We start from the raw sequence: 19,366 nt of genomic DNA on the forward strand, positions 1-19,366 counted from the left end.
ATTTAAAAGGCTAATATCTTTACTTCTCGTTTGTACGACACCAGGACACAACACGTATAATCCATCAGAATGTGCTGGCTCTGCTGCCAACATCATTACTTCCAAATTGGACATTCGTGCATCCTTCCAATGTGCCGTTTGCCAGCCCAAGGGCAGCTGCAATTGTTGCACTTTTGGGGTGTTTTTTTTGGGGGGAGGGTTGATTTGTTTGATCGATTGCCCCATCGCTACAACCACCCCAAGGAGGGAAGCAATTTGCTGACACGCGTTGTGGTTTGCCATGTGCTGCAGAAATGGAAGTGGAGCCCCAGCTCCTGGCTTTTCCCAAGAAATGGGACCCAGGCATGGCACGGGGAAGGGCTGCCTGGCCATGGAGGGGAACCCACTGTGCCCTGACCTCAGCCGCCCCACGGTCTCCCTGCAGACCCCGCTCTCATAGAGCAATCCTCCGCTGCCTTATTTATGGCACCCAGGTGGTTTGTTGGTATGGGAATGCGGAGTTTTATGCTTTTAACCCATTAAAAAAATGTATCGCGGCTGAGGATGCGATGCCACAGCCTGGATCTGGCCGTGCTTTGGACAGGAGGGAGCTGCATGGGTGGGCGGCCACCAGCGCCACGTGTGACCAGACCGATGGCTGATGGGGACCAGGACCACAGTCCCGCACGCACCCCACTAAATCCCTGGCCACAGCTTTGTTAGCGGTTTGGAAAACAAACATACCTTAAACTGCCTTGCCAGGTGCTGCTTGTGGCTTTCTTCCACTTGCTTAAATTTTGATTCCAGTCCCCTCATCTGGTTTTCCATCTTCTCAACGTACTGTAGGTCTCTTTGAGTCCGCCTGTCCAACACCTCTATCGACTGGGACATGTTTTGCACCTGTCAGAGGAGAAGGGATTCATTAAGAAGGTGCTTCCTCAGCAGCGCGGCAGCTCCACTTGCATCCCAACCCCAAACACTGACCTTTCCCTGCACAGTCACCAAAGCTAAAGGGTAATCAGCCTATGCATTATTTACTAGTTAATCAGCAGCATCTCAATAGTATTATGACCCCACGCTCTAAACCAGAGCAAATTGGTTCCACAAGCATTTATTCTGCTGCGCTGTGGAGAGTAATTTACTAATCACACATGCAAACAAGGGCTGTATTCAAGGCTAAAATGCATCACTCGCGACAGCCGCTTTGAGAGGCTGGAGCAGCACCCATCATCACGTGAGGAGAGGCTCTTTCTCCTACCACGAGAAATGCTTCTGCCGAGGTGCACATTACCATTTCTCTGTGTACGTAAGCGATGCTGATTGCTTAAGTGCAAACTTTACTCCCAGCTAGTAAAACTTCATTATCCAAACAGCCCTGCTGTTTATACAGCATCTGCCACAACAAATGCAGCTGCAGGTGAGGGCACCCTGAAGCTGGGAAGTACCGCGGGAGCTCCCACTCCGGTTGGCCCCACTGGTGCCTGCCCACTCGGGTGGTTGTGCTGCGTCGGCATCTTTTCTAGCCGACCGATGCCGCATCCCCGCAGCTCCCCGCGCAGCGCCCATCTGGCCCTGCCGAAGGAATGATGCAAGAAGGTTGGCCAGGCTCATCGTGAGAAAAAGAGCTGAAGGTGTAAGGAGGAGAGGGAAATGATAGCTAGGCTGACCTGATTTTGAAGGCTGGCTGCCATCTGATTTATTAAGATATTCCCTTCGCTCAGTTTTTCAGGCTAGGAGAGGGTAAATGAAGTTCTGACTTAGGCAGGCACCTAAGCACCTATTTAGCATTAAGCAACGGGTGTAATTTAAGGTCTCTGCATCAGGGATGGTTGTGTCTGCACCACGGTTTGTACATTATGGGGCTCAGCCCACGACTGGTGCTCCTGCCACTGCCGCGATACCAGGAATACGACTGTCGGCATCGGTAGCAATGACGCTTGTGCTTCAAATGAATCAGGCATCTGAGCACGCTGCTGCGTCAGGGCCCTCACATTAAAGGCATCCTGATTCAAGTCTCTTTATCTGTGGGCGTCTGAGCAAAACCCAAATGTGAGGCAGTACGGTCCCTGCGGAATCTGCTCCGAGACACTTCCCGGAGCCCCGGCTGCCACATCCGCTCCCGTCTCTGTCCTCACCAAAGCCGAGTGCAGACAGGCTGGGATGGGGAAAGAATGGTGCAAGTGCAAGATTTCCTCCAACAAATCACACTGGGCTGCTGCGACTTACCTCAAGTGACAGAGCAAGGGGACGGCAGGACATTCGCACGCAGCCAGGTCTTGGAGACTACTTGCTGAAACCAGCATAGGTCAAATGCCAACTTTGGCGTCTGCATCTCTGAAGCGATCAAAATGCCCATTGCTCATGCACAATGACAAGAAAACTAGTACAGGGAATTATTAAAAATGTATGGACAACCTGTATTTCAAAGGCCAACAGCGAGGAAACATTTTGTACAACCAGTACAACTGCTCCAAGGGTCTAACAAGTCTTCCTCAGCAAACGTCAAGCTATTCTCAGTCTCTGAGTCCCAACGCATCACCCAGAGATGAACCAGCACCCATCCTGACTGTCACAAGGACTTGCTGAGGGAGGCATGAGGAGCAAGGAAGAGCAGAACAAAACCCTCGTGGTTTGAAGAGCAAAACTGAGCTGAGTCCAAACCCATGTAGCTCCTGTTCAGCTCCCTGCCCCAGTGGACACAACTGGGTGCTGATTTTTCTGGGCTGGATGTGGAGGAGTTTGGAGATCTCTCTCTACTCTGAGGCAGGAGAAGGGAAGCCTTAGACAAGCATGACTGGTCTGCAAATATTTTTATTCTGGTAATCCAGTCTATCCTTCTTTGAGTCGAGCTGTATCTACATAACCGAATTCTTCCATGGGTTGGAATAGGAATGACTGCATAGGGATCATACAAAATTATCTCATTTATTCCACTAATGCCTAATCCCAATGAAAGGCCAAGCTGCAAGTAATCAGAACAGCATTTCTGTAATGATACACTGGTACCTGACCCTGCAGGGGCTGAGCAAGGCTATGGGGGGGCTCCTGACACTGCCTCTTGGATGGTGGGGAGGGAGAGACAGACCCTGCTAGGAAATGAATCAGAGCATCTCACTCAGGGTTCTGTGCTAAATCACCTCTGGAGGAGTCTGCCTCTCCCCTGACTGCAGAGGAAATCAGCCTCCTCACACATCTCTAAACTGAGAGACCTAAAATTAGCTGCTGTGCTATTTTGGGGATGCGTTTTACAAGTCCAGACTCTTGCCTTGTTGCCCGTATTGTTTTCAACCAGGCAAGATTCTGGGCAGACTTGTAGAAAGTCAGTCTCCATCATTCCTGATCTCTGACAGTAACGTGTGCTTCATCAGCTGAAGATCTACTTGTTTTCCTTCATTAGCATATTACGCCCTTGATCCTGCAAAGTACTTTGGCACAGGATTAGATTTCAATGAGACTGTTCATTGCTTAAATTTAAGCTTGTACGTAAGTGCTTTAATGAACAGAGACCCAAGGATACTTTCTCTCAAATTTCCTCAGCTTCATCCATTAACTGCTATCTTCAAGCATCGGATAAAATGCTTTTTGCCTCCGTTGGTGGAGCACGCAGTCTCAACCTGAAACCTCATTTCCCATCAAGCTAATGTGAGAGAGAGAGACCCGCGATGGCCTTGGGGAAAAGAGTTAATTTTAACATTTGAAATAGAAAATTGATACAAATGGAACTTCCAGTGCTGTTCTTGTCGTCTTGTTTGACATCGAGTTGTTTCAGAATGAAACCAGGAGAATGGAGAGTCAATACTGGCCTGATGACCCTACTGAGATGTGTATGGTCAAAGCCATGGTTTAGCCCTGCTCAAGCTTCCCTGCAGTTCAGCCTTTTGTGCCAGCTCAGAAAGGGCTGTTCTAAGCCCATCTTCGGGTTTGAACTGGGATGAATTTTTAGTTTTGTGTAGCTGGACAAACCGGTGGAGCAATAGCATGAGGCATCTTGAAGGAGATTTTCATGGTCTACAGGAAGAATGAGCAGAGAGATGGACTCAGCCGATGGACCAGGACACGAAAAGTTCACCTTACAAGGTCTGCAGAAGGCCAAGGGAAGGCTGAGAAGAGGTGTCATTATCCTCCCTAGATACACGTCGGAGTAAATATCAAAGGAACAAAAAGAACTGTTTAATCTGGAAATCAGTGCTGGCAAAGAATAAGAATTGGCAGGGAACCAAAAATGGTTTAACCATCAGAGGAGGAAGTTCTCCCAGATAACAGGGCCAAAAAACCCAAATAAAAATCCGCTTGAAGTTAAAACATAATCTGCTTATGAACAGGATTTAGGTGATGTCTTGGTTTGGATGCAGTCCAAGAACTGGACTCAGCACCTGACACATATAAGGCTGGAAGGACTCCGTGTACTCCAGCCAGGGATGAGCTCAGCCACCTCGGTGTCAAAACAGGGGCTGAACAGTTTGTGCGGTGGCGAGCAGACCTGGCTCACCTCACCTCACTTAACACCTGCTCTGGACACTGACAGGGTGCCCAGGATTCACTCGCAGTTGCTCAGCATATGCCTGTGCCCATGAGTTGAGTGTAGACGGGGTCTCGGCACCTTTGAACCTCAAAGCACACTCAGCTGCCGAAGCCTCCGTGTGCAGATTTTCACTGAAGATGCTATAATTGGTTTGTTACACACACACACACACACAAATGCAGCTCATTTCTTGCCTGTAAAAGCAACACCTTATGATTTCCATAAGTGACTGCCAGGTCTCCTCCTTTGAAAATCCAAACACAATTACCTTTTTGACACATTACGCTTCTTCATCTGCTAGCAGAGAGAAATCAGGAGATGCGAGTTTTCCCATCGCAAAGCTAGAGTTAAAATGTCAAATGAGGGAAGGAGTTTTCAGGTTTGAAATCCTTCCTGGGAAGCTGGAAGCTCTTCTCTGCGGTTGCATTTTCCTATAGGGATTATCATTTCAGCCTTCATCAAGCTCAGATGTCTGGCACTAAGAGCCTATTCTTTATTTGGGGGTTTTCATATAGGTTAGCGTAGGAGTGAGATGCAGACAGATTAGCAGGCAGGTAACATATCCCCAGAACACATGCCATGAAATACTGCTCCTCCCTCACTTTATCCATTGGCAGGCAGGGAGCTGAAGGGAAAAATCACGGAGCACTTATACCCTCCGCACAGCAACCGATGTTATCCCAGGCCTCGTACGCCCAACTCGCCTGTCCATTAGCAAAGGGCACTGGGTCAAATCGTGCTGGTTTAATGCCTATGAGCAGTTCTGGGAACACGATGGCTCTCGGATCTATGTCGGCTGCTAATATAACGCCTGCTGCCTCTTAGACAAATGTGCTGTTGGACCGATTGCCGTTATTGCTTAGAGAAATAAAAGCTTGAGTGGGATTATTTTTAGATGCCTCTGACATATCAACAAAGCATTTTAGGGCTAAATGTTTCCTGCCTCACTTTATTGTCCTTATCACATAGGAAAAACAGTTAAGTGTAGGTTTAATATTGTTATGAGTGACTAATACATCAACTTCCCGAAAGCAGCAGGATAAAAATCATTTCATCACGCTCAAAACACGCCAACAGAGCATTAGTGCATGAGGGATAATTACATATCCAGCACAGGAGTCCACTTGTATTGTAAAGAGGAGCACCATTTCACATGAAACAGCATTTCTTCAGTGAAATCTATTATCTGGAAATTTTTTTTGTTATCAGGAATGTTTCCCTAATGAGATTCTTTGATCTCCTTGGACAGCAGACTATTAAAAACTAATCAAGTGGATGTCAACATTAGAAAGAAAACCACTAACTGTCATTTCTGTGCTATTTGATGTCGACAGCTTGTACTGTTTTATTCGACCTTTTTAATATCAGCTTGGCTAGGAATGCATGGGCTTTGGATTTTTAATTCTATCTTCTCTCATCTTTTTGAGGCTCATCCTTTGAAACTGCTTGTGTTAATGTAATGAAAAAAATCAGTAAATTACATCTTTTTTTATTAGTAGTAGTTTAAGTGATACGGTCCAATATCATTGCTTTTATCTCAGCAGTTTTAACCTAACCTCAGGCCAGGGTCCTTTTTCCTCTGTGCTTCAGAAACACTTAAGAGATTTATGTTCCCAACTGCGGCTTATTATTTCCCACCACGCGCATGGGGACAACTACGGCATGCGAGGGCTGGGTCCATCTTCCCTGGAAACCAAGGAGCACCCCAGCTCGCTCGGGTTTTTACCCCCAATGTCATGCCAAACCAACCACCTTTCCCAGAAGCGGTCAACCGTTACCTTTTCTAATAGTTGTCTCAGCTGCTTTGTCCTGGCATCACGCGAGCACATCGTCTGTTGAGGTGCCACCACTGTGCATATACAACGTCCCTCGCTATCTTGGGCAGAGCTGTAGACCTGCCAGCTTTCCTCTGGGTTGGTAGGCAACACCTAATTAACACAGGGAAAGACGGGTTAAGTAAATGGGGGGAGGCCTGGCAGGGGCACGGGAGGTGAAGGGAGCTGAGCGGCAGCAGGATGGATGTGGCAGATACCGGAGCTGTGCTGGAAGCCGAGGGAGGCTCCTCTGAGGGCCCCAGCTGGCAAAATTCACTTGTAATGCAAAAATATGGATTGGGGACAAATAAAAGAAGGGTCTGAAAAGGAGAGCGAGATCCGAAGCAAGAAGGCAACGCAAGTGGGAAAGCATGAACATAGGGAAAGCCACGATGCTGCAAGGGTTGTAGCATGCTGTACGACACAGAGCGTACTGGGGGGGGGGGGGGGGGGGGGGGGAACCCACTGCCTGGCTGTCGTTATGAGGCACTTGACTTCTCCTTGACACCGTGAGAAGGATGTGCCCGAGCTACCAGTGAGGATACGGTGTCCTGGCTGAGGGCTGAGCAGTGATCAATGTGCCCCTGCAGAGCTCTCCTGGATCCGGCAGCAGGAAAATCAGCCTTCCTGGGTAAACGGACCTCGGGAGTTACATTTCCCCCCTCCTCTGCCAGACTCTCCTGGGGATGCGGAGGTTCACCAGACAGCCATCCCCTCCCGATGTTCTGCGGGTCCCAGGCAGGGAAAGCCCAGCACCGTTCCTACGAAGCACGCCAGCAAAGAAGGGATGCGGTCCAGAGGGTACGACTGTCGGAGCTTCCAGGACACAGCGCAGACAGGGAGCCCAGCCACAACCACTACATTCCCAACCCTCCGTGTGCCCCCCGTGCTCTCCAGACCCCTCTGATCTCAATTTTCCTTTGATCTCGCAGCACTTTGCAAAATAGAGTATTTAATCACAATTCGGGCTCTGAGCGCTTTGAAGGTACCACCAATGTGCTGCCCACCAGGGAAATACTCTTTCTGCTATTTCAATACATTGCAAATCACCTTGCGAATACCCATCTTGACAGACACGCACCGAGAGAGCCAGCTAAGGCAGACAGACAGCCGATTTGATTCTCTAGCTAAAACAATCAGGGGAAACAAAATAATAAATGGGTATCGTCATCCCTGGTAAGATGGGGGAAAAAAAATCCCAGCTTCATTCACAACCAGCGGAACCACTACACGAAATACTCGTCTGGAGAGAGCGGAACTGTAATACCTTTGCTCGTTTGGAAGGCACAAGCATGCAGCCTGGAGGCGAAAGGTGCCCATTTTATCCTGGGAAGGGAAGGCAGCCAGAAGGATTTTTTTCCTTAGCCATTTCCAAAGTGGCAGGACCAGGCACTGTCCCAGCCCTCCGGCAAAACAGGGACAGGAACCATACGGCGCGACCAAATTACACCGCAAGTTCTCCGCTGCATTTCCCATCGCGTTAACGACTATTGACTAAAGGCAGGGAAGCCACCGGGCTTCGCACCTGCCGTCTCAGCCCGCTTCGCCCCGCCACTACCAAGAGGCGAGGAGGGAAACTTTGCAACCCTTTGGCTGATGGCACGGCGGGTGTTGGGGGGCACCCGGGGCGCCCCCAGCCCAGGGCTAGGGATGGCTAAACTCGAGAGCTGGAGGAGGGATGCTCCCTGCATCGCGACCCCAGTCCTGCCAGCCCCCACCCCCCCCGCACCGCCGTGACACTGCCCTCCGTGCCTGCACAGCCTCGGGGGGGCACTTTGCAAGCGATGCCCCCGTATCACCCCGAGGGGCGGCAGCCCTGCCTCTCCCCGGGGAGCTGCTCTCTGCAGCCGGGGGGGTCCCGCCGGGGCTGCCGCCGGGAGGGGGGGGCGGCAGCGACGGAGTCAGACCGCCGGGGATGCCCCGGGGGTACGGGGCGGGGACGACACCCGGGCAAGGAGGGATTTAGGCAGCCCGGGGGACACCCAGGCGAGGGGGCACCGGGAGGCAGGGATGCTCCGGGCAGCCCCCCCACCCCACCCCGTGGCTTCACCGTCCCCTGCCCGTCCCCCCGTCCCCGCCCCGCACTTACTCCCGTGCTGCGATCCAAGGTGCCGCCCGTGGCCGCCGTGAGTTTGGTGGTGTTGAGCCCCACGAGGGAGGGCAGCGTCTGCGACATCCAGTTGGTGATCATGGCCATGGTGCTGAGGACGACTCCAATCTTGAGTAAAGGCACAGACATGTCTGCGGGGGGGGGCGCCAGGCACCCTTCATTCTGCACCGGCGCCGGGCTCCATGCCGCTGGGGACGGGCTGCGCCAGCCGCCCGGCCGCCGCCGCCGCTCGCCGCCGGCCCATCGTCCGCCGCCGCCCCGCCGCGGCCCTGCCCGGCGCTGGCGATGGTGCTGCCCGTGCCGGTGTAGCCGGTGTGGCCGGTGCCGGTGTGGCCGGTGCCGGAGCGGCGCTGCCTCCCTGCGCCCGCCGCCGCCGGGCGCGCCCCAGCCGGAGCGGAGCGAGGGGCTGCAGGAGGCGGGTCCGGGGCGGGACGGGACCGGGGCGGGGGGGAGGGAGGGGCGAGGGGGGTGCCCAGCCAGCCGGAGCGACTGCGGGGGGGGCGGGCGGGGGAGAGGGAGGGGAGAAGGGATTTGGGGATGGGGGAGCGGAGGGGAGGAGATTTGGGGAGGGGAAAAAATCGGGGGGCGGGGGAGAGGTTTAGGAGAAGGTGAGAGGAGGGAAGCAAAAGATTTGGGGAGAGAGAAAAGACTTGGGGAGAGGGAAAGATAATTGGGGGGGGGCGGGGGCGGCGAGGTATTTGGGAAAGGGGGAGAGAAGGAGGGGAGAAAAGATTTTGGGAGAGGGGATAAAATTTGGGCCAAAGGATGTTTGGGGAAGGGGGAGCGGAGGGAAGGAGGGGAGAAAAGATTTGGGGAGAGGGGAAAGACTTGGGGAGAGATTTGGGGAGGGAAAGGGAATTTTTTGGAGGGTAGGGAGGTTTGGGGAAGGGGGAGCGGAGGGAAGGAGAGGAGAAAAGATTGGGGGAGAAGAGATTTGAGGAGAGGCGGAAAGGCTTGGGGAAGGGAGAGAAAGATTTGGGGAGAGTGGAAAAGATTTGGGAAGGGAGGGGAAAAAATTGGGGACAGGGAAAAAGATTTGAGGAGACGGGAAAATCTGGTGGGGTGGGGAAAGGAGTCGGGGGAGGCGGCCAAGCCGCGGTGCTGGGGGGGCGGTGCGGACCGGGGCCGGGGGCGGCTCCCCCGCTGCGGCGCGGCACTGCGGCGCCCCCTGGCGGCGGCGGCGGGCGCGGCGCGGTGCGGGTCGGGGGGCGCACGGCCGCGGGGCAGCGCCGTGCGGGGGGGCGCAGCTTCTCCCGGGGACAAAGGGGAGCTGCTGCCAGGCAGGGCAGCCGGGCGCAGCGTTCCCTGCTGGGGGGCACTCAGGGGCTGCACCGCTCCCGCGCAAATCCACGAGGTGTTGGGACCGTGGTGGAACACCGGGTGGTCCCAGGACCTGTGGGCTTCCCGGGCTGTGGGTGGTCAGAGCATCCCCCACAACCCCGCTGGCCCCCTCGCCATGCTCTGCAACCACAGCCCTCCATCAGCGCCAGGGACCACATACGCCTGAGTGCAACCAAAATGCCCTGGCAACTCTGCCTGCCTGCAAGCTGGCAGCCCCCCCATTCCTGCCCCATTCCTGCCCCAGCCCTGCCCCTGCCCCATTCCTGCCCCAGCCCTGCTCCTGCCTCATTCCCAGCGGGCAGGGCTGCATGGACAGGAGAGATGGGACAGTGTCAGGTGCTGCCTGAATGTCCCACCCCAGAGTTCGAAGAAGACCCTGGGCTTTCTGTGGCTGCTGTGGCTCTGAAGCAAACTCTGCTGAGGAGCCCTGTGGGCTGTTACACTGCAAACAGCATACAGCCCGTCTGTATGGCCTGGCACATAGTCTGCAGCGAGATGGAGCTTGTTCACAGCTCAGGTTTCCTGAAGGCATCTGCAGAACTGTCCTGATGGCTTCAGAACCAAAGTCTCTGACCAACAGAGGTCTGTAGTTCCTTGCCTGTCCCTTCCTCAGTGAAACTTTAAACACCCTGTGCAAAGCAGATTATGAAATGAATCCCCTGGCCCTCTCCAGAGGATATAAGTGACACCCCTCGCTCTGCTGGCACACCACCAGCCTCAGCATGTTGCTGCAGCCACCACGGCCCTGCTCCAGGAGACCCTGCACTGTTTGGTGGCCCCACCATGCCCAGCCTGGCCAGTCCATGGGAGTCACCACATTCCCACTGTAGTCTGACCAGTCCAGCCCCAAACCTGCCCCCTCCAGAGTTGCTCTTCCGATGGCATGGCTCCCTGGGGTCGTAGGTCTCACTTCCCCCATTCCCCAGAAGCTGGGTGGGCTACAGCTGAGAGGGCGCTGAGGGGTGCCTCAAGGTCTTGACCCACCAGTACTTCCTTGCCATACAGCATCCAGGCTGGTGTTTGGAGCCAGTCCCAACTGGGGAAGCAGGGACCTGTGCCCTGAAATGCAATTGCTGCCAAGCTGGCCTGCCCCACCTTAATGGGACCTTACCCCTAGCTGGGGACCTGGCCCTTGGTGTGGGATCATCCCAGTGCCCCCCAGCACTGCTGCTCTGGGCAAAGGGAGCGGGGACCAGCAACAGCCAAGTGGAGCTGTTTCTGCAGAGAGCGCTGGGGAGTTTCTGCAAAGCACTGAAATGAAAGCACATTTAGCAAGTCCACCAGGTGGAGAAAAAGAGATGAGTTAGAGTAGGAGCGCTGATGCCAGGTTGGATCATGTCCCTCCAACAAGGCGACGGCAGAACCAGGCACTGGCAGCTGGGAGGCAGCGGCTGGTGCATGTCACAGGCTGCAGCAGCTGAAATGCCATTCCCTTCCCTTGCTTGCCAGCACCCTCAGATCGTGTCACCCCTGCTCTTTCCCCCTGCTCAGGACAGATCAGCTCGAATCCGGGTAGATCAGCCAGCTGAAGGTCCATCTGCTGCAAAATCAGTCAGAAAACACTCCTGCCCTCCGAATCAGACGCTCTCCTGCCAAGGGCTCCCAAAGTAGATATACTTTTTCCACCCCATGAAATTGGCTTCACCCAGCCCAGGCACCAAGCTCCTTTCCATGGCAAAACGGCTGTCAGGTTGTGCCTGAGAAGCTCAGCATCAAGGAGGTGTTTCAGGCTGTGGCTGTAGGAACAGGTTCGTTAGGAAAAAGCCTGGGATGGTTTCCATTTTTTAGAATAAATCAGAGCTCCCCGTTCTGTTCCTGTTCCGCCTGTTCTGCTCTAACAGGTGCTTGTGCTGTGCCCAGCACTGGAGCAGCCGAGACCCTGATTGCTTGTCTGATTTCATACCATATAAAACACTTGGTTGCAACGCTTAAATCATCTTCATGTGCATCTTGAAACTGCATTTGTAAGTAAAGTTTCTCTCTTGTATTTGCCTACTTCAAACACATACAAAGGCAATTAGATCTACGGATACTTTATTATTTAAAATGGTATTCAGTGGGGTAAGGAGCACTCCTTTGCCTTGCTCTGGATTCCACCTGGACTAAAGAAAGACTAATTTCCTACCAGTGCACACAGCTAATTTCATTTGTATGCCCTTCAAATGCCTTGCAATGATTAAAGGTTCTTCAGATGGGGACAGCAAGGCACAGAGAGAGGAGCACCAGCCACAAGTCCCTGCTAAGGAGGGGGCCTATTCCCGGGAATCTTTGCAGGGAGGGTCTGTAGGCAGGGGGAGGCTGGGCTCTGGCCACAGCAGTCAGCGGAGCTGCTCCGCTTCCCCGGAGCAAACCCCTTTGTGCCAGCTGAATGAAGGGCTGTGCGTGTAATAACAGAGGAGAAAAAAATCCAGACTATTTTCTTTCTGTCTCTTGCTTCCAGTGTTTGTGAAATAGCCAAAAGCAGCAGTTTTGGGGGAGTCTTTGCTGGTAAGGTAAAGGGAGTTATGACAGGGATATCAAGGGATCGGCTGCTCTTCCAGACGTTTTCAGAAAGTTCAGTGACTTGATACATTAATGACCTGTGCCAGGAGCAGGATGGCCCTGAGCCCGCGGGGTAAAGCCCATGCTGGCAGAGGGCCATGTCCATGTCCCCGTCAGCTGGTCCAAAGCAGAGACCTGACAAAGAAGAGGCTCCCAGAAATGCTGCTGTTCCCCTTTTTTAGGGGCGAAGGGAAGAGGCAGTGGCTGCTGCTGTGCAATGAGATGCTGCTGGTCACCCTGTGCTGTGCTGTCATGGGCGTCAAGCAAGAAAATTACTTTTGTCACCTCGGTGTCTGAAGCAGGTGTTATGCAATCATGGAAACCTCTTCCCTACCCTAATGATCTCTCTGGTTTTAGAAGGCCAGCACGGCAACGAAAGAAAACACAGCAAAAAAACAGTAAGGACATGAACTTGATGTGGGAGACCTGACATTGCCTTTACCCATGCTAGGGCGTATCAGAAGAAATGCCAGCGAAAGCAAGGAGAAGACTCAGATGACTCTTTTTGACCCGATGGCATTCACTGATGGGCCTTTCCAGCACCAAGCAGGATCTTGCTCTTGAAGAGCAACTTTCCAGCATAACGTCTGCAGAAGTCTCTTCAGTGCCAGTTTTGCTGAACTGGCTGAGTTCATCTGTCTCCTGACCACTTTGGGGTTTTTTTTTGCACAAGGCATTGCCTTGAAAAAAAACCCTCATGATGGCATTGAGTTTTTCTTGTCCTGATGTGCTTGCTACAGCCACCCTCCCCACAAGAGCAGAGGCTGCAGAGACCTCTCAATGCCTCTCCCACTGTAAGCAGAGAGTAAACAGCAGGGAAAGATGTCCAGTGAGAGAACAAAAGATCCTCTTTGCATGCATGTATTCTGAGCAGAGAAAGAGGAGGAATGCTAGGTAAAAGCAAAGAACAGGGTCTTCCGAAATAGCTACTTAGTGGAAAATTCCGCTGCTGGGAAGTGGTAATGCAAAATGTGACTGTCTGCCTAAAAGAGATCTACAAGGGTCAAGGTTTGCAAATAGGGCCAATTCCGCTGTACGGTGAGTGTGTAAGCGTGTGAGTGTGCAGGACATGACGGCCATTGTCTCCCTCTCCTGGCTGGTTCAGAGAAGAGGTGCTGAAGTTTCTGGTGCTCGCAAGTTTTCGTGGGGATGGTGCCCATGGACCCCAGTCAGACGGGACTCGTATTGGCTGCATGGTGAGAGGAAGCGAGCTGCTTTAATACACATACACCCGTATTTTAACAGCCTCAACTCTTGCTGGTGCTCCAAGCTGGCTCAGTAAATGCTGGAGGCATCTCAGCTAACACCCGACATCTACAGTGAGGAGCATGTGTCTGTCCAGCTGAGCTGCCTGCCCAATGGACTGTCCCAGGCACCTTCCCAGGGCTGGCAGCTCCTGTTCTGGGAGCACAGGACTCAGTAATTTGGCAGGGCTCTCAGGCGTGCCCTAGGATGACTCTGTGGTGCCTGGGATAGCCCATACTCCAGCTCTTTCCAGCTCCTTCTCTCTGCACTGGAGACCCATGAGATGTGCTGTGCCCTCTGGCCAGGGGCTGCAGGAAAAGTCTGCCCTTTCCAGAAGGACCTTACTATGTAACTCCAGGGATCCTCCTTAGATGCTTGGACTAAGTGACTTTTCTCCAGATCTCCCTCCTGTAGTTGATGGAGGGGTTCTGAACCTCTTGGAGGACTCTCTGCCTCCACTGACTCTTTCGCATCCCTCCCGGAGCCCTGGCTGATGCTGAGCTGCCAGAGTCCCTATTGCTGCCCTGCTGCCAGGTGCTGCTGCGCTTGCAAAGGAGCATGGACCGCACGGAGGCAAGCTGCAGGGTGGGAAGGACCACCTCTGTCACGCACAGATGGGACAGCACCCCAGGAACCAGGGTGAGGGGCTGCCCTCCCTGCCACTGCACAGCACATCTGGCAGCTGAAGGCCATGGGGATGCCGAGCAGCTCTGCGTGGGGGTCCCTGCAGCGGGGCTCAAGGCTGAGGGTAAGGATCTGCCAGTACAGCCCAGCCCTCCCTGCGCAGCAGGCTCAGACCAGGGCTTCCAGCCCACCCCAGCACCGCACGGGTGGTCACTGCGCCCCTCAGCTCTCTGCCCAGCACCGCAGACATAGGGAGGGAGAGCCCTGGACTCTGCTTTTAAGAGAAGGACGACATTCCTCATCCCTCTCTCAACTCAGTAGTTGTTCCCCCTCTTCCCTCGCATTCCTCGTTTCCTGGGCTTGTGGCAGGAGGTATCCGAAATCCCTTTGCACCAGTCTGTGGGCAGCAGGAGGGCTGTGAACAGCGCCAGGCAGGAGAGGCACCCCACCTACCCTGGCATCCCACCTACCCTGACAGGCAGCGTGGGCAACTTCATCCTCATTAAGGAACATACACTTTGTACCCTCATCACCTTTGGAGCGTGGGACAATCTTCTGTTGCATTTGCCGTGGGGCATCTGTCCCTCAGCAGGTCACAACTGCCACAGTAATACCAGGTTTCCCTGATTTTTTGCTCTAACTTCCAAATGTCCTTGCTTTTTTCCCTGTTCTTTGTCACTATCTGTGCAACCATCACTCACACAAGCCTCAGTCCTGGAGCTGGACCCTATCACCTCAGCACTGTACCAATGCAAAGCAAACACTTCCCCTCCCACCATGGGGAGGGTATGGATGGACAGACAGGGAAAGCGAAGGAGGGAAAGAAAATGGGAATTAAAGACCCCAAAGTGCTTTGCAAAGAGTGACCACGATGCTGCAGGTCACTGCCAGCTCCCGGTGGGACTTTGTGTGAAACTCCCTGTGCCTGGTGCTGCACTTGGCTCCAGGAGTGGCCACGTTTTGGGATCAGACAGCCCAACATGCTCCGGAAAATTAACCCCCAGCTACAGACACTGGCACTGCTCGTCCGCACGCCAAACGCTTTGCAACCTTTCCTTTCGTTATCCTCACGGAGAGCAGAAACACCCTGTAGCAGAAAGAACACACTTCTTATGTTACACTGGAACAGAATAACCCCCCCTTGCAGGTCTTCACTAAATCTGTGTTTAGCTGTAGCTGCTCTTGACATTAAACCCATGCTCCAACAGCCAGTGCCAATACATGTCAGAGCCTCTGGGCTAGAGCAGAGCCCATTAAAGTCGGCGCAGGTTTCACGGGTGCGTCAGTGGGTTCCTGTTACTCGGATGTTTTGGTTAGGGATGATGATTTTTTTTGGCATTTTTCCCTGGGTCTGTTGCCCGCCTCCAGCCAGAAAGTGCCTTTGCACTGAACACTTGTTCTGCGTGTTGCTTGCTAGAAAACACAGCGGTGCTCCAGGGTCGCTCACCGCTGCGCACTCCTGGACCGAGGGCTGACGCATGCTATTGCCCCATTATCTTTCCAGGAGGTATTTTGCATTTTGGTTGCTTTGAATGCTGCCTTCCGGCATCCCCACGGGATGGGGACTGAGAACCAGGACCTGGGTCCCGAACAAGGAGAAAGCCTCCCAGGGCCAAAACCCAGAACAAAGCCAGTACAGAGGCTGGGACCAGGGCTCCTGTGCTCAGCTCCGACAGGGCAATAGCAAGCAATAGCTACAGTCTACAAAGGAAGGAAAATGAGGATTTTTAGGTGTTCTTCCTCTACAACCAGGATTTGCTGATGCTAAGACACATCTCAGGCTTTGTGCCTCAGTTTCCCCAAGTGCATCTTCCCCTTTCTGGAGGAATGCTTGACCGACTCAACCCTTCAGGTATCCATCCCCCTGCCCATCCCAATGTCCCAAAGAGCCTGGCTGAGGCACCTGCAGGCAACAAATCCCAGAGGTACACTCCTTGAGTGTCCCTGTCCTTGCCTCGTTCCCTTTTGTTCACAGTTTAATCACAGCAGAGCAAAATCAATGCTTATCACTCATAACTCAAGAATTAGCTTCTTCCACTGACAACGCAGTCTACAGCCTTCATCTATCTAATTCACTCGGATAGTAATTAGTTTTGTATTACTTTACGTAGTGATGCTAATACTGATTACAAGGCCTGATAACTTGAGTAATAAATATGACCCAGGGCTGAAAATTACCTTTCTTTTTTATTGGTTAAAGCTGAAGTTAGTGAAATGAGACACAAATTGGTTTATGAGATGAGGCAGCTGCTGCCTGTTACAGGCTGCAGATTCGCAGCTTAATCCTACTAGTTTCCATGTGTCTCCCTGACAGGGGAGGGAAGAGCTCAGGCACCAAACTGGGCACTGGTAAGTCCCCCATGGATGGAAGGGAACCGGAACTGGGCTGGGTGCTGCTGGGTGCTGGGGTAGTGGGGCACGGGCAGTGTGCATCCCTGGTAGCTCTCTCCCTTCCCTGAAAATAGCCCCAAAAGGGACCTGACATGCTTTTAGGAAAATCAACGGTGAAATTGGTTTTGTTTCTTTTTTTCCCCTCCCCTTGTAGAAGCCCTAAATGTTTAACAACTGCCTGCTCCAGGAAGGTATTCCTTCCTCTGTGGTTTCAATGATTACCGGGTAAGTGGATGTCATAGCACTGAGCTGCCCCACTCTGCAATTGCAAAACTTTGAGGAATGCAAAGAGGCTTTCACTGGTAATACCCCAGCAGCTTGCCAGCAAGCACAAGGCATGACAAAGAGATGGGTTGGACAGACAGACAGACAAGCAGGCAGCATCCTAGACCCTTTCTGCCGATACCCCTGGCTTTACTACACTGTCCCAAATCCTCTGCCCTTCTGGCAGTTCTACCTTTCTGCACATGACAAGCAGATCCTTAGAGAGCATAAGTTGGCTCTGAGCCTTCATGGCCACCACAAGAGCTGCCCTGAGTTTCACCAAGCAGATGACAAGGAGAGAAAGCCCCGTGCTTTGCCCAGGAACCCCTCTGCCCAGAGCTGCACGCGCAGCCAGAGCCAGGGTGCTGTACCCCAGGGTGCCCGGAGCAGCAGCTCTGCCCCCCCCCCACCCCATCCCACACCCAGCCGCTCAACCCAGCCAAAATAACGTTGTTTCAGGTTTTGATCACTGACCTGTGCAGAGCCAAGGCAAGGCACAAAACAAATCAGGAGACCTTTGGCAGCTAGAAGAAATGCCAAAGCATTGTGCAGGTCTTGCTCTGCGGCCAGGGCTCCTGTCACCCCCCTTGGCCCTCCCTGCCTGGGGCACACAGGAACTGAGGGGCGGGCAGGGGCTTCTGCCAAGGACTGGGATGTGGGGGGCGCCTGGGGGCAGCTCTCACCTTGTCTCACACACAGAAAACTACCATCCACCTTAGACAGGTCTCAAAGCCCCTACGAAATCAGCCCGCAGTGTGTGCATCACCCATGTGCTCCTGCTGGGCATGGGCATCCTGCCTCCCACACGGGGGGACTTCAGAGGATGCTGCAGTACCAGTACCTTGAAGACAACTGCCTTCCCTCCATGAGAAGAGCTTTCCCAGCACCCAGGTGGAAGGACAGCCACGTGCTCGCCCCCTCCAGCCCCATTTAACAGCCATCCGTCTCCCCATTTCTTCCTTTCTTGTGTGCTGGCGTGCCAGTGCCACTGCAGAGAGGGAGAGCAGGGGATGGCTGTAGCTTCTGCATTATCAGGGAAAGCTGCCTAAATCAGCAGCCTCTCTCCCCTGAACCTCGATCCGTCCTCCCCCAGCATGGGATCTCTGTAGGGGATGGGAGAGCTTCCACACATGTGATGGAGATATGGATCTGGCACTGAATTAAACGTGGAAGACACTGAGATGGGCGGTGCCTGGGCTGAAAGGCGTATTTGGGGTTGCATCTGGCAGCTGTGCTACAGAAATGAGATGCTAAAACTCCGAAAGGGCTCTGCAGTGCCAAGCAAGTCAGCAGGCACGCTGGCGGGAGAGCTCGGTATGGCCAGTGCGCGGGGCCTGGCAGGACTCAGCTACCTGCAGGCAGCAAAGCCCAGGTAGATGCTGCAAACCAGAACCCAGCCCCGGCGAGGCAGCTCAGCAAAGCCAGGGCTTCAGCAGGGGCTTCTAGCCTCCCACCAGTGGACAGGGATGGGCTGGGAGGAAACTCTGCCAAAGTCAGCCCACAGCACTCAGCCCCGCAGTCCAGAGCAGATTTGCTGCCCATCCCCACCCCGATTTAAAGTTGGTCAAAAAGTTGGAATGCTGCATTTAACAAAAAAAAAAAAAAAAAGAAAAAAAAAAGAAAGCAAGCAAGGGAAAAAGTAGCCAGGCACAGCAGCATCCTTGGCACAAGAGGTGATAACTCTGTGTCCTTGAAAAACCCCACCAGTGCAGAGCGATGGGGGCTGACGAGGCTGAAAGGGGATGGTGGCAGCCCCTGGGGAGGGGGGTACCACCCTGGTCCCCAGGCTGTGGGTGCACTCCCCGGGGCTGGGCAGGAGGGGAGGCTGGAAGGGCGGCAGGGCAAGGCAGCCCTGCCACACTGCTTGGCCACCATGCTGCCATGGCCCTGGCTGGCCGGGCCCTCGGCTGGGCCGGGTGCGGAGCCAGGAGCCCCTTTTTGCTGATTCCTGAGCAATGCTGGCTGCTTTGTCCAGCGCGGCGCATGCGCGCTGCCCGAGCATCCTCTCGCACACAATGGGCTTCTCCTGGGCGCTCACTTGCAGCTCTGGTTCCTTCCCACCCTTCCTCATCCACACGGCTCCTGGATTTCTTTGCTTCCCCCCCCCCCCCCCCCCCCCCCCCCCCAAATTACCACCTTCTCATCCTTTCTCTGGAGGGCTCTGTGCAATTAAGGCAGCTCTTGACTTTAGCAGTTTCTTCCTGGGGGCAGCAGAAATACTCTGAGGTGCAAAGCCAAAAGGCTTCAGCTGCTGAAACTTCAGCAATAGGGCAGTGACAGGAGAGAGCATTGTCAGCAGGAGAAAGGAAAAAATAATCTACATAAAGCATCCAGGATGAGAGCCCAGCTGCTAATTGCTCCTACACTAAGAAGCCTCCATTCCCCTCCTATTTATAGCTTCTTTTTCTTTCTTTTTTTGCTCCCAGGCAGCATCACAATTAACCCCACAATCTAGAGCATCCTCTTGCAATTACTTTTCTTCCTTTCCTCAGTGACTGGGAGAAAAAAAACCAACCAAAAGACAACCTTCCTGCC

General features: G+C 53.6%; 1 protein-coding gene across 2 annotated transcripts in view; it reads right to left on the minus strand.

The window, feature by feature from the left end:
• The window catches only part of OLFM1 (olfactomedin 1), a 34,230-nt gene that overhangs the window by 13,452 nt on the left and 1,412 nt on the right, over nucleotides 1–19,366 (minus strand). The window contains exons 1-3 of one of the 2 annotated variants that reach the window (XM_040607201.1): nucleotides 8,405–8,899; nucleotides 6,280–6,429; nucleotides 724–879 (exon numbers count right to left, since the gene is read on the minus strand). In XM_040607201.1, the coding sequence (XP_040463135.1) occupies nucleotides 724–879; nucleotides 6,280–6,429; nucleotides 8,405–8,554 (456 nt within the window). In that variant the 5' untranslated portion in view covers nucleotides 8,555–8,899. Of the gene's footprint in view, nucleotides 1–723; nucleotides 880–6,279; nucleotides 6,430–8,404; nucleotides 8,900–19,366 lie in introns of those variants that run through there. The other variant, XM_040607202.1, reaches the window with a different exon arrangement.

The sequence above is a fragment of the Falco naumanni genome, chromosome 9 (genome assembly GCF_017639655.2).
Source record: "Falco naumanni isolate bFalNau1 chromosome 9, bFalNau1.pat, whole genome shotgun sequence".
In the NCBI taxonomy this organism is placed as follows: Eukaryota; Metazoa; Chordata; class Aves; order Falconiformes; family Falconidae; genus Falco; species Falco naumanni.